This window comes from Budorcas taxicolor, chromosome X, assembly GCF_023091745.1.
Source record: "Budorcas taxicolor isolate Tak-1 chromosome X, Takin1.1, whole genome shotgun sequence".
Taxonomy (NCBI): domain Eukaryota; kingdom Metazoa; phylum Chordata; class Mammalia; order Artiodactyla; family Bovidae; genus Budorcas; species Budorcas taxicolor.
The window spans coordinates 112822258-112836895 of record NC_068935.1 but is presented as its reverse complement, the minus strand read 5'-3'; the positions used below and the strand labels follow the sequence as shown (position 1 = coordinate 112836895).

General features: G+C 40.1%; 1 protein-coding gene across 1 annotated transcript in view; it reads right to left on the bottom strand.

The window, feature by feature from the left end:
* Positions 1 to 4076: 4076 nt before the first annotated feature.
* DMD (dystrophin) overlaps positions 4077 to 14638 on the bottom strand; it is a 2235978-nt gene continuing 2225416 nt past the window's right edge. Inside the window, exons 78-79 of the mRNA XM_052663429.1 lie at positions 8671 to 8702; positions 4077 to 4218 (exon numbers count right to left, since the gene is read on the bottom strand). Coding sequence (XP_052519389.1) covers positions 4207 to 4218; positions 8671 to 8702 — 44 coding nt within the window. The 3' untranslated portion in view covers positions 4077 to 4206. The remainder of the gene's footprint in view (positions 4219 to 8670; positions 8703 to 14638) is intronic.

Below are 14638 nucleotides of genomic sequence, written 5' to 3'. Positions count from 1 at the left end.
AAAATTAGCCCTGGTATGTGTGGATTTCAAGGGAAGTCTTGCCATGTAGTAGTCACTTAGGTTGGCGTCATCACCCCAGCCTCAAAAACTTGGGGATTCATTTTAGAATTGCCACACCCATTCAACACCATTCTTAACCAGCTTGATCGCCGGTTATTTTCCAAATCTCTAGAAAAGGCTGTGGGCTCTCCTGGTAGCTCAGAATACCCACTCTAGGATTCTTGGGCTTCCCTGGTGGCTCAGACGGTAAAGAATTTGCTTGCAATGCAGGAGACCTGGGTTCAATCCCTGGGTTGGAAAGCTCCCCAACTCAGGGGAGGGCATGGCAACCCACTCCAGCATTCCTGCCTGGAGAATCCCCGTGGACAGAGGAGCCTGGTGGGCTACAGTCTATGGGGTCGCAAAGAGTCAGTCATGACTACTTGACTAAGCACAGCACAGAATAGGCTGTACCTATTGGACTTAGGTCATTTCTTTGGACTTCCCAGCATCTGAACACTGTTGGTCAAGTCCTCCCGGTGAATCTGGGTGGGAGGCAAAGATAGGCTCTTGCTAGAGGACTTGACCTTGCTAATCCTTTCTAAGCCTCTTCTGCAGCTGGGACAGAGGCAGATCAGGACAGGGCTGAGGGGGGTACCCTCTAGTGGTGGTCAGGACTATGTAGGAGAGAGGCATACTCCCCGGACCAGTTCTGAGACATCATTTTGGGCATGACTTCTGTTGCTCAGACATCTCCTTAGGTCTGATACCATTTATAATAATAAAGTGGTAAGCAACGTGTCTATGGCACACTGGTTAATTCATACACTTGTTATTACTAAAACACAAAACAAAACAAGCACTATAACCATTGCTGCATAAAAATTACCTCCCAAGCTACAAATGCTTACCACCTTTGATCCAGAAAGCTCACTTCTAGGAATGTGTTCCGCGGATATACTTTCGCGCAAGTGAAAAGATCTAACGAGAGATGTGTGGTATTGTCTGTTAGAGTGAAAGCAGAAAACCACCACCCACATGTCCCACCAAAGGGGACCACTTAAATAATATCCCACAAACACCCACTGGATTATGAGACATCTATAAAAAAGGTACGAAAAAAAGTGAAAGTGAAGTTGTGTCCAACTCTTTGTGACACTGTGGACTGTAGCCCGCTAGGCTCTTCCATCCATGGGATTCTCCAGGCAATACTGCAGTGGGTTGCCATTTCCTTCTCCAGGGGATCTTCCCAACCCAGGGATCGAACTCAGGTCTCTCACATTGTGGGCAGACTCTATCGTCTGAGACACCAGGGAATCCCTGGTTTCCTGGATTTTTTTCCTGAGGAAAGCATTTTACATGTTGAAACAAAAAGATCCATTTCAATATGGATTACTCGAGCCCATTCTTAAATTTAAAAAATCAAGATGTATTAATGAATGCATAGAATGCTAGGTTCTAAAAAGTAGGAACCTATGTTTGTAATTGCTCATATAATACTGACACTTTGGGATACACAAGAAATTATTGATATTTATTCAGAAGGCAGTGAGGATGAAGTGGGAATAAGGTAGTGAGGGTCTTTTCACTGGCTGTGTAGATTTTTCATTTTTTGACAATATGAAAGTATTATCTATGCAAAAATGACTAAATTAAAATAAAAACAATGCAGTCGACATTTTTTGTAACATAACTGCGTGCTTTATTGAGAATACACAGTAAAGCAGTAATATAATACAATAGTAAGGCATATATTTGGTGAAGTCTGATATGTTGTGAAAATGCAGTAAAACTGAAGTTTTAAAAAAATAATTAGTAAATGTTACAGTGTTGGTGTTAAAACACAATATATTACGATACGCAAGAAAGAACCCAGTACCTGAAAACAATGACATAACATGCCATGTGATGTTTATGTTTCAGTTACATTATGACTTACAGTTTACTACTTGGTGGTTATAAGGAACATGAAATAATGTCCAAATTAATATGTAAAATGTAGCAATAAAGCTCTCAGTTTTTATTCAAATATTTTGAGACTCACTCCAGAACTAATGTCTAAAAGATAAAATAAAACAAAAAAGATTAAAACAAAATCAAGCACTCGATTTACCTCTGATCTTAGAATGAAACTTAAACTTCTTAGTAGGAAGTAAAGTAACCCCTTGTTTTAAATCATGGTTAAAAAAAAAAAAAAAAAGCCCAAAACCTCAGGTAAAGAAAAAGTCCAGTGTCACATAGAGGAAAAAAAAAAAATGCCAAGACTAAAATCAAATCTTCATGTCATTTGTTACCTTAGAGCTTTGGGTTTTCTTTTGGAAATTATAAAGGAAAAAGAAAATGGAGGAAAATGTTCACACAATGGACAGGTGGTGAAGCTGTGAAATCAGGTGTGCACAATTATTAGGAACACCCCAAAACCAAAGTGAGGTAGAAATAGCATGAGAAGCCATGTTTGATGTTAATTATCATTAGTAAAATAAGGAACAAAACCCACTCTCCAAAAGTTAATTACACTTGATGTAAGAGGTAACAGATTTGCAAAATGATAGATCACAGGGTGATTTCTATTGAATGGATGGTAAAAAAGAGTGAAAGACTAATAAGACAGAATGAAAGAGTAAAGCTTTTTTTCCTACCAGTTAGTCCTCTTGCCTGTACTCCTCTTTTCGAACAATTTCTGTTCACTTATATATATTTAACCTGCCTAATCCACTAAAAAGGGGTTTGGAGTACCTCTTGGAACATTTGAATCCATTTGCGTTCCCACTCAACAAACCTGCCTGGACTTACTTACAGAGAAAAATGCCGAACTGGAACACAGGGGTCTTGGGCGTCTGGGTGGATATTTAACAGTGTCATAATGTGATGGGGCAACTGTCTTCCACATTTTCACAAGGGTTATTTTAAATTAAGTCTTGTGGCATTTACAAACTCATTGCAATGGGGAAAAAAATCTTACAAAACTGGAAAACTAAGACACCCACTGCTGTTTGACTGTGAGAAAATAACTGTGTTGTAATTATAAAGCTCTCTCTGTAAGGTTATAAACAGTCATCCAATCCTTTACATAAAGAGTGGTCTGCTCTCTCTGAGGGAATCTACAGCCCTCCTGGGAGTTAAAAATGCCTTCAGATGCTCTTTCATCAAAGCATCACTAACTCTAAACCATGGGATTGTCAGCAGCAGGAAGCTGAATGTATCAACTAGTGGATTACTCTGACATAATAAGTCCTGTGTATTCATTCATATGTCCCTTAAAAAAATTCAATACTCTAGTTGTCACTGGAAAGTTCAAAATGAGAAACATCTGGAACCCTAGACCATGTTTTAGTGTGGTAGTTTCCTTCTGGCTTCAGGCTCCAGGGAGGATTCATTCTAGACCAAGCAGGTGAGCCTGGGTGATGAGAAGCAATTTCTTCCCATTAGGAAGTGGCAAGAATATTTGAACAAGAAATTTTAAATGTCTCTTGAAATTTATATTTACCTGTATACCTACAGTGCTTACATACTGATAGACATATAGATGTGTAAAACGAAAACCCATGGCCAGTCCCACTCAGTCAACAATTCCAAACAGAGCTATGTGAAGTAGTCATTTGGTGGTCTTAGAGGAAGTCCTATCTTTAATATGCAAGAAAAGAAAAAAAAATCCATGAATTTCATATGGATATCACGCTAAAAGGATGCAAAACAATGCGCTGCCTCAGTTTGTGTTTGTGTGTGTGTGTGTGTGTGTGTGTGTGTGTGTGTGTGTGTTTAGGTATGTGTTTGTTTTTAGGGGTTTTTATAAACAACTTTTTTTTTTATAAAGCACACATTAGTTTACAATCTTTCTTTATAACTGTTATAAATTTTTAAACAACCCAAAATGCGTTCCATATAAAGAAATGGCAAGTTATTTAGCTATCAAGATTTTACATGTAGTTTTCTTATAACTTTTTGTACAATTGCATAGACGTGTAAAACCTGCCATTGTTAACAAAACAATAACAGACTTAGAAACTACTGAAATCTACAGTATAGTACCACTACCCTTCACAAAAATATAGATTTTTTTTCTTGTAAACTCTTACTGTCTAATCCTCTTGGTTGTATGAATATTATAAAAACCATGCGGGAATCAGGAGTTGTAAAACATTTATTCTGCCCCTTCTTCATCTGTCATAACTGAAACTAAGGACTCCATCGCTCTGCCCAAATCATCTGCCAAGTGGAAAAGGCTTCCTACATTGTGTCCTGGAAAACAAAGAGAGAGAGAGACTTGATGCAAGGTGCAGAGACCATCACCCCAACTCTTCGCCGCTGTGGAAATCATCCCCCGTTTCTAGGTGAAGACAACACAGATGCTGCATCGAGGGGGATACACAACAGGGCTTGGTTTTTCACCAGTGTTCCAGGAAGAAGCAAAGCCTTGTTAATGAAGCCATTCCACATTGTTAGTATCAGCGTCCTATCAGGGATCAGGCTCTTAGCATCATAGAAATGGCAAAAGTCCAAGACTGTACTCCTCTTCCCCATGTAGATTTATATCAGGATTCCATGGATAAGCACAAGATTCCTGTTGTAAGAGGAATAATTCATGGTGGCATGTATCTTTTCCGCCTTATTGTGGGAGAATATTTACTATGTACTTGTATTTAAAAGAAAATTTGTTTTTACTATCAAACAACCACCACCATAACTATCACCACCACCACCGCTCTACTATCATCACCACGATGTGAAGTCTTCATCTCAAGGCTGTTACAAGCTGTTGGCTCACGTCTAAGGCTATGGTGGAGGTGACTGTTTTCTCTCTGTTCTTACTTGAAAGATAAACTCTTGACCTTTTTATGTACTACTAACATTTGAATTAGGAAGCTTCAGGAAAAAAAAATCACTTTTGACTCCAAATTATTTGAGAGCCTAATTAGAATATGACCCACACGTGAGGCATGCCTTTGTATATCCTGTAAATCCATTTTTGATCTCCTCCTAAATGAGGGTTAAAGAATAGCCTTTTAATAATAATATGACATGACCTAGTATTAATCCCCCAGCATGGAGCATAAAGGCAGCCCAATGGCTCTTGGTACTTTGTGGTGAAATTCAGATCTAGAGTAAGATAATTTGAGACATACTTTATGACTTGCCTTTTCATGTATGTCCCATATTTTTATACGGCTAATTTTAATTCTTGGACATTATTAAATCATTCTACTATTCAAGTACTGCCTTTGAAAGGAAAAATGCTTTACTAGGCTATTATTACCTTGCCATGTATCAACTTTACAGATTCCCATAATAATTGTTAAAATCCCTATAAAGATTAAAGATAGACTAGGGAAGGCATTCTAGTCTAATATTTATTTCAAGAGACATATCGTTTTTAAATATATGAGAGGATCTGAAGAGGATTCATAGGCTGGCACTTAAACAGCCATGGCACTGGATCAAGTTAAGACTTATTAAAAGTTTAAGGCTGTGCAGCCATTTATATTATGGTGACCAAGTTTGTAAATCTCTTTGAGCTTTATTAGGGTAGAAAGTTTCAGTGAGGACTAATTGTGCTGTAAAAAAGTTTACGCTGGATTGTGGGTTTTCTAAACCATAAAAACCACACAAAGACATAGTAAGTCCTTTGCTGCTCCTCAAAGCACAGATATCAACCTGATGCCAGCAGGTTAGAGAACTTCCCTTGTGTCTCTCTGGGAAAGCTGTACAATTATTCATGTGTGATTGAAAATAGATGGACTAACTGCAAATTTTAAATTGCTTACAATCTTAACAACAGTCACTGAAACCACTAAAAGCAAAAACCTAAGATTCTTACAACCTGACACCTAAATATAATTGCAACCATTTCTCATGACCCACAGCTGCCTATAGGATAGTCCACCTGGCGGCTAGAAACATGCATTATGAAACAGGCCAGAAATCACTCTTTCCCCCATCAGCTGATTAACAGTGATTACCAAGGGCCTATTTTAGACTCTGTACCAGGAGATGTAGACTGCGGTTCAAAAGATAATCAAGACAAAGAAATGCATTTATAGATTAGATAGGCAGGTGGTACTTTTCCTACTCAAAACGGCGTTCAGTTACTACATGGAAGAAAAAGTCTTGAGTCTCCTAAGAGGCCTAAGTTCTAGGGGTATCTGCTGTTTACAAAGTTACCAGGTCAAGCAGAGGGTCATGGTTCTTAATATACCACACACATGCCCACAAAATGTTAGGTGGCCGTTAACCTATCCAGATGGTTAAATGTTCACAAATAACCCCATGGCTGGCCAAAAAATGAACGTATCTATATGATGCCCTTCATGACTGTGTTTACCTATACCCATTTCACCAGAAAAACAGTTCTACAGTTTTCCATGGAGGTTTTCCTTCGAGCCAGAAAAAACCATTCTCTTGCTCGAAATACTGCCCTGAAGAATCATACACCTGAACCTGCTGGAGGCATAAAACCATACACAAGTAGGGACACAGAAAATAAAAGTTTGTATCCTGCGTCTATTATCCATGTGTGCAAGGCAGCAGACTGGTGAGAGCCTTCATTTCACCTGAAAGATTGTTCTAAAGCCAAAATGAAAATCTCGTAACTAGGAGCACTAGAGGCCCTGAAAAACAGGCAGGATTCAGACATCTGCAATGAGCTTCAGGCACAAGTAGACCGAAAAATCTGTCTATAGAAAGTATTCATTTCATCCATTCTTAAGCAAGGACTGTTGATGAGAAAGGCACCGTGCATTTAACATTAGGCTAGCTGTATGTTTTTCCGAGTCGGCGCGAACTGGGACACATTGAGTTGCACGCGCCACCTCTGCCTCAGGGAGCTGTCTGCTGCAGTGATTGGAACTGAGAATTTCTGGCAGAGCCCCAAGACCTCAAGAGCAATCTGGCACTCTGTTTTTTCAAAAAACACCATTCCCAAAGAAATGGTGAGCATTCAACTGGCCAAAGGAACAGCCAGAATACCGTGGTGAAATGTGCTTATCTTCTCTCCTTCTAGAATGTAATCTTGGAAGAAAATATCTGGTCTACTGTACATCTGGGGGTTATTTTCATAACAATAAAAAACATCACTATTATTTTGATTCCCTGACTTCCTGGAAACTTGTCTGACTGTAATACACCTCAGGTAGCAGTTTCCACATGCTTGTGGGACTTCAATTACACGTGCTGTTTTTTTCTGAAAGTCATTCATAAGAGACATATGTTCAGGGTGGTTAAGAAAATGCAGTGCAACTTTTTGCCACAAGTTAAAATAAATTTTAAGGGGAACTTACCATCAGAGTGAACCCAAGAAGTCTCACATTAGAAGGCAAACCGTCAGGAGCATTCAATACTTCACAGATTCAGGTTTCCTGTTTCTCCTCCCAGCCCACCACTCCCCTCCCTCGGACCCCACAAGCCTTGGAAGGTGGAGACACACTGGAGGATCATTCAGTCGATTAGACCTGCATGGCACGGCATTGGCAGAATTTCCAGTATGACTCCTTACATTTAAATCAATCAGTGGCTACTCTTGTCCATGCTCTTGCTAAGGATTCAGAACCCTCTCCTAAGGACTCCCCACCCATCCAGCCTGTCTCCCACCAGAGTATATGCTATTGCCACCCACGGGAGAGCATTCCTTCTCGCTTCCTTCATACTCAACTCTTGGTAAGCATGATCTTGTTTCATTTGGGCTGTCACTCAACATGTCATTTCGTGAGGTAATTGAGTGTTTAGATAACATTCCAGGTAGTATGCAGAAGGAAGTGGCTTTTACTATTAAACCTCAAACCACATTCAGTGATAACACTGTACCCTACCTATAAAAGGCATTAAAAAGTCCCTCTAGACTCCAAAATTCACTTTTTATTCCTGACTGGGTGTGGGTCAATTTGGCTCCAGATGCCAAGTTAAAAACACACAAACAAACTCCTCTAATGGGCAAGTCGAGATGTCATATGCTTTTCACACATCGTTTTCTAAGTGGCAGTAAAGCACATAGTTAAGAGTGTGGCTCTGGACCCAGACTGCCTGGATTCAAATCCTGGCTCTGTCACCTTGGACACCCTGCTTACCCACTTATTGACTCAGTTTCCTTATCTTTAAAACGGGGTTGATATGAGTACCTACCTCAGAGGCTTGTTGTGAAGATTACATAATGAAAAAGATGGCAAGTGCTTAGAAAGGTCCTTGGCATACAGTAAGTGCTCAAAAGAAAATGTTAGCTAAAGTGGGAAAGAGAGAGTGTAGGAACCAGGAAAAAGAAAATGAAAACAAAATGAAGTCATCCTAGAAGAATAAAAACCAAGGGCACTGGCAGAAAACACTAGGGTCTTGGAAGTGGAAGGAAGCTTTATGACTCATCGACTATGTGCAAGGCTAAATGTATTGTGAAGATTTTGTTTGTGTTGCAAATGGCAACAGATGATGAACTTCAGGATTCCAACTTAGGGACTCCGAAGGGTTGCTGTTTAACAGAGTCCTGTTCCCCCAACCCCTGGTCCTGTTGTCATGGTGATGACAATGGCCATGAACATTTGAGGCATGTTCCTCATGAGCTGCAAGTGGAGAGGTGACTACCATCCTTACATGATGACACGTGTAATACACACATGCACGTGCACGCACACAATTCTTACACAGACGCCAAACATAGAAAGCGGGATGAGACAGACAGAAGCCATGGCTGTGAGCCTGAATCTCACTAACCTCTCTCATTGGCTTCCCAGGGGTATTTCTTCCTTTAATAATAGAGAGAGGAAGAGGCAGAGATATCAGAAAGGAAAAAAAAAAACATGCATAAATATACAGTTTCATACCAATTTGCTTCTTTTACCAAACAAATGTTGAGATGACAATTCATTTATCCCCTTCTGGAAAAAAAAAAAAAACAGAAACAAAAAACCCAAAAGACACATCCAGTCAAATAACCTTTACATACACTTAAAATTGGTGTAAACAGATAACATGATCCAGGAGACATCACTCAGAGGATCATAGAGCTCATGTGTTTAAGTGAATGAAAGCTGGCTTGGCAGGGAAACCTGACAAGCTGAGCATTGTTTTCAAGGGCAACTGTAGAATCTCAAGTTTACTGGCCAAAAATCTGAATCTCTTCACTGTCCACTTGACAAGCAACACACCAAACCATACACGGTAGTTGGTTGGGGTGCCAAAAATCTGCACTGTGAAAGCAAGGTGGAGCACTGCTTCTTAGAGCCTAGACTCCATCCTCTTGGGAGAACTTGTTCTGTCTGATATGTCTGTGATGGCACTGGGGGCATTGGAGAAAATGGAAACAAAGCAGGAAGGAGTTAAGTCCCTATGGGCAAGCCACGGAGCACGATTCAGCAATGAGCCTTCACCTTCCACCTTGTGATTCAGCAGATCCCAGGAGCCTGGAGGGTCAGCCACAGATCCCCCCCTCCCCGCACCGGCCTTGTTGGTTTTCTAGAATCCTATGTCTGTACATGCAGTTATGTGTTTTCAAAAAGCAGGGTGTGCTGAGAAAGTTTAGCTATGCTAGTATTTATAACTGGACAGAAAACAAGGGACTGCTGATCATACCTGGCACGTCTTGGGCATGTAATCTCCTTTTTACCTCCAGGGTACCCCAAAGTGAAGTACTGGTTGTTAAACTTTGGCTTTAATAGTGGGATATTTCCTAAAACAATCTTCTCTGGAATCCAGTATGTAGAGCAAGATATAAGTAGAGCAGAACCCTTCCCCCAACAAACCATGGTCAGTGGCTCCAAAAGGACCTATGAACCCAGGATTCCTTGTCAAGAGCAAAGAGGTCTGGAGCTACTCATCCAGAAGAAAGCTTTCAAAACTCAAGCCTAGGGCTGAACTTCCAGCATACAGGCAAAGGTTTTCTAAGTATGACCTTCTCCTGCTTCCGCCTTCCTTCCAAATTTTCCTGATTCAGCCCTTTCTTGGGGATACAAAAATGGCAGGCATGATGATGTAATAAACATGGTCAAGGTATTCATGATGCTCTTCAAACCAGAAAAGAGAGAGAGACAAAAAAGTACTGGCTCAGCAGTTGTGGGCGTTTCCAGTGGTAGGACCACAGCAGACAATGGGAAAAAGGAAAAGAGGAGAACAGCGTCATCTTTGAGGGCCCAAACCCAGCGTGAATGAGTCATCTATTCTCCTTGACACCACTGGCAAGATGAAAAAGAAATCTTTTACTTCATGGTTATACTGTCTGGTGGTAGAATTAACTCTCTTCCCCTATAAGATTATATGGGCTCCTTGAAGGCGGGTCCACACGTTGCTCACCCAGCTCTCTATCCCTGATACCTCTACTGTACCTTGACACCGTGGGTATTTGGTAACTGCCAGCTGAACTAAGGTAGGAAGGTCGCCACACTAAGTCATGGCCAAAAGTCCTTTGATGGTTTTGGACACTTGGCCTTGCTTGCTATCCTTTAGCTTGGATGCCAAGGGCTGCTAACTGGTTCTGGCTTGTAACTTGGGTCTATTTTTCTATTGTTTAAATTTAAGTATAGTTGATTTACAATGTTGTGTTAGTTTCATGTATATAGTAAAGTGATTCATATATATATATATATATATATATATATGTATGTATGTATGTTGTGGTGGTTGTTTAGTCACTAAGTTGAGTCTGACTCTTTGCGACCCCACGCACTGTAACCTGCCAGGCTCCTCTATCCATGGAATTTCCCAGGCAAGAATACTGGAGTGGGTTGCCATTTCCTTCTCCAGGGGATCTTCCCGACCCAGAGATGGAAAACACGTCTCCTTTGTCTCCTGCACTGCAGGTGGATTCTTTACTATTGAGCCACTTAGGAAGCTATATATATAGTTATTTATTCTTTTTGGGGGGGTAAGTTTTTTTAAAGAATTTTTTGATGTGGACCATTTCTAAAGTTTTTATGGAATTTGTTACAATATTGCTTCTTTTTTATGTTTTGGATTTTTTATTTTTTTTGCCGCCTGTCATGTGAGATCTTAGTTTCCCAGTCAGGGATCGAACCCACACCCCCTGCATTGGAAGATGAAGTCTTAACTGCTGGACCACCAGGGAAGTCCCCATATATTGTTTTTCTGATTCTTTTCTCACAGAAGTTACTACAAAATATTGAGTCTGGTTCCCTGTGCTATACAGTAGGTCCTTGACTTGGGTGTATTTTTAAAGACTTCAGAACCTTAGGAAGGTCAGGGTTGTTAGAAAGCAATGTGATTTAGTTCTGGAATGTAAGTATAGTTACTAGAATGATAAAGGTTACAGATCTTTATTAATTCTTCACCAAGCCATATTCAGAGCTCAGGATCAACTGGTCACTCCTGAAGGTGCAGCCGATGCTTTGGATTGTTTCAGGACCTCTTCAGAAGCCATGCTTTCTGTGAAATGGACCTCCCCAAGGTACATGATCCCTAAGTTCTTTCAAAAACCCTCCCTCGTCACTTTGGGTTCTGGTGTGCTTATTAGTATAGTACAAACAGAGGTCCATTGTGTGTTTAAAAAGACTTAAAACACATGTTTTCTGCTTGTATCAGGAGTAGTTTCTATGCTGGCAAAACAGGCTCACTGGTTGCGTCATTAAACAAAAATCTTTACCAATAAATCAAGTACCAGATAAAAGTTGCATTGCAAAAACACATTCTTTGGAAATGAGTCTCCTTAGACCTTGGGTTAGGGGGTCCATCTGGCAATGTGGTATGCTGTCTGTCAGGAAATGAATCAAGAGAAAGAGGAAGTGTGTCGAGGAGTCTTGAGTCTAAATAAAGGGCTTGGTCAGGTCTGGAGAAGTCGCGTTTCCTCAGGCAGTGGGAACCTGAGATGATTGGCTGTAATTCACTGTTCAGAGTCACAGTCCCGGGATGTTCCTGTTTCTGGGTATCTTTATTAGCTTCTGTATCTCAGTTCACTGACTGTTTTTAAAAGTACAGGAAGAATGAGTCCCTTTTAAGGATCTCTGTTTCATTACAAGTGAAAGAAGACTGAAATGGCTATAGTTGATTGAAAATGCAGGGTCTTTGGTGAACATGGATATAAATGTATAAATCAATTCAGAGGCACAGTTTGGCTGAGCTGAAAGTTGATCAGCACTGAAGTCTGTGACTTTACATACATCATGAGCTAGAGTGGACAACAATGTAATCACGTAAAGCCAGAGTTGGCAAAGTTGCTCTGTAAAGGGCCAGAGAGTAAGTATTTCAGGCTTTGCCAGTCACATGGTTTCTGGAGCAGCTCTTCAGCTCTGGCACAACTATCTGCCCTTGGAGTGAGAAAGCCTCCGTAGACTATATGTAAATGAGTGGGGGTGGCTGTGTTATGATGACAGCTTAGTTATAAAGGCAGGTAGTGACCCAGATGTGGCCCACAGACTGAAGTTCACTGACCTCTGATGTAAAGGAGCTTGGATCCTTTCTGGAAGCTGAGAGGAAAGAGAAGGGAGCTGCAAGGGGGCCCGGGACTAGGATGCTTCCATCCGTCTGCAGGCTTTCTGTTGTTCTTCCATGAAAGAACCACAGACAAGGCTTGAACTGTAGGTTTTGCAGAGCTGTAGGGTTGCTAATTTAGAGGCATTTAACAGACTGTATGTGGGCTCATCTCGGAGGGGGAGTATGAGAGAGAGAGGATGGCATGGGCTGTTGGGGATAAAAATAATGTAGCACAGGTCAGCAGGTAAAAGATGATACAGGCAGCAGACAGACCTGACTAACAGTGCTGACCACTTCCTGAGTTGTCTCACTGCACTAAGAGCTTATCTGGGATCCTATCATTAATCTATATGGACAGTGACACCTCATTTTTACAGGGGCCAATACAAACCCAGACTAGGGAAGCATTTTCTTTCACGAATGCGCATGCATCAAAAAAGCTCTTTGTTTGACTGCTAAATGATCAGAGATGTGTGGCCAAATCGCTTCAAGAGTTGACGTTAAAATGATGTTTATTGTTCGTTCTAACCAGGTAGCATTCCTATAGAATGATGGTGGGGATTTAGAAATTGTCATATGGTAGATAATGATTCTTATTACAGTAGAGTACAACTCTTCCATTTACAGACACAGGGAGAGATTATATAGATAGATTAAATAGATTAACTACAAATTGGCTAACATTCTGGGTTTAAAATACACCAAGGCCCTCAAGCTCCTCTGGTGGTTGTGAGTAACTAACCAGAGCTAGAGATTCATCAGGAAAGATAGGATTGCAAAGCTAAACATGCACACATGCTCAGTGTGAACTCCCTGCAGTTTAGAGCCATTCTGAGACAGGGTAGTGCTGACTATCACCTGATCACTAAGCGAAGGAGCAGGCAGCTCCCTTTATTAATTCGTAGAACAGTTTAGCAAAGCCATCAAGATAAAAGCTGAAGCTCAACTGAACGAGGTTCTTCCCTCCTTTGGGTATCCAGGTACTTCTAGTGGAATGGTGAAGATTAGCTGATACCTAAAGAGTTACTGCTAAGTCAAACTGTGGGAAAGTGTAACAAAAAAGTTGTGAATTTAAAGTACACACTCCCTTATTTATATGCTTTATATTTATAAAAAACATAATACTAAAAAGTCTTTTCCTCTGTGGGCAATTACCTAGCAGGGTTAAGGAAACCATGAGGTGGTATTTAATAGCACTTTTCCACTAAATGTCAGACCTTTGGGTCTGACATCTGTTTTAAGTTATGCAAACAGCTGTCCAAGACAGCTGTAGCAAGCATGAACTTCACTTTTTGTAATACACCAATGGGAACATGGATGGCAGACTCAAGATGAAAAATCCAGTGTTCTCTAAGACACTAGCCAGGACTTGGCAGAAACTTCCATGGTGAAACTTTTAAAACATCATTAAAAAAAAAATATATATATATATATATATATATATATATTCACCTGGGTCAGGAAAGCTGAGATCAGTTAGAGCAGTATTTTTTTTTTCTGGTGAAAATGCAACATATAATTTTGTATGTCTGTTCTAATTTTTTCAATGCATGGATCTTGCTTGTTTTTTTTATTAATAAAAGACTGCAGTTGACCTTTAAACAACATGAGTCTGAACTGCGTGGGTCTACTTACACAGACTGTTTTCAATAAATAATACTACCTGTATTTTCATTTTACAGATCTTTAACATAAGTGTGGGGAATAGTGTACTCGATTATGGATCACAATATGTGGAACTAAAAGAATTAAGAGTTTGAGTCCTGATTCTACGCAAACTATTTCAGCTTCCGGCCCTTGGTTGAGTCATTAACCAGTTCCTTTGTTATTAGTGAAGCAGAGATAGCAGTGTGAAGGTTTTCAACTGCTAGGAAACAGTGTTTTTAAACCACTGGATCAGAAATCAGTATAGTTGGTTGCAACCAGCATTTTATTTTTAAATACATAAAACAGAAACAGTGTGAATTGTATGTAGTAAATAAAGTATTGTCATGAAAACTTGTTTCTGATCTTTGTGTGTATATGTGAGTATATAAACTGTGGTATATATACAGTGGGTACATACATATATGTGTGTACACACACACACAAATAACTTGTATCTTTACCCCAGTCTGAGATGTAATATGTTTCTCTTATTATGGATAATGATCAGAAAAGATCAAAAGCCACAGTTTTGAACATCAAAGATGCTAAAATGATCTTTCAAGGCCCTTCCAATTTGACAGTCTCTAATCCTGAGATATTAAGAATCTCAAGA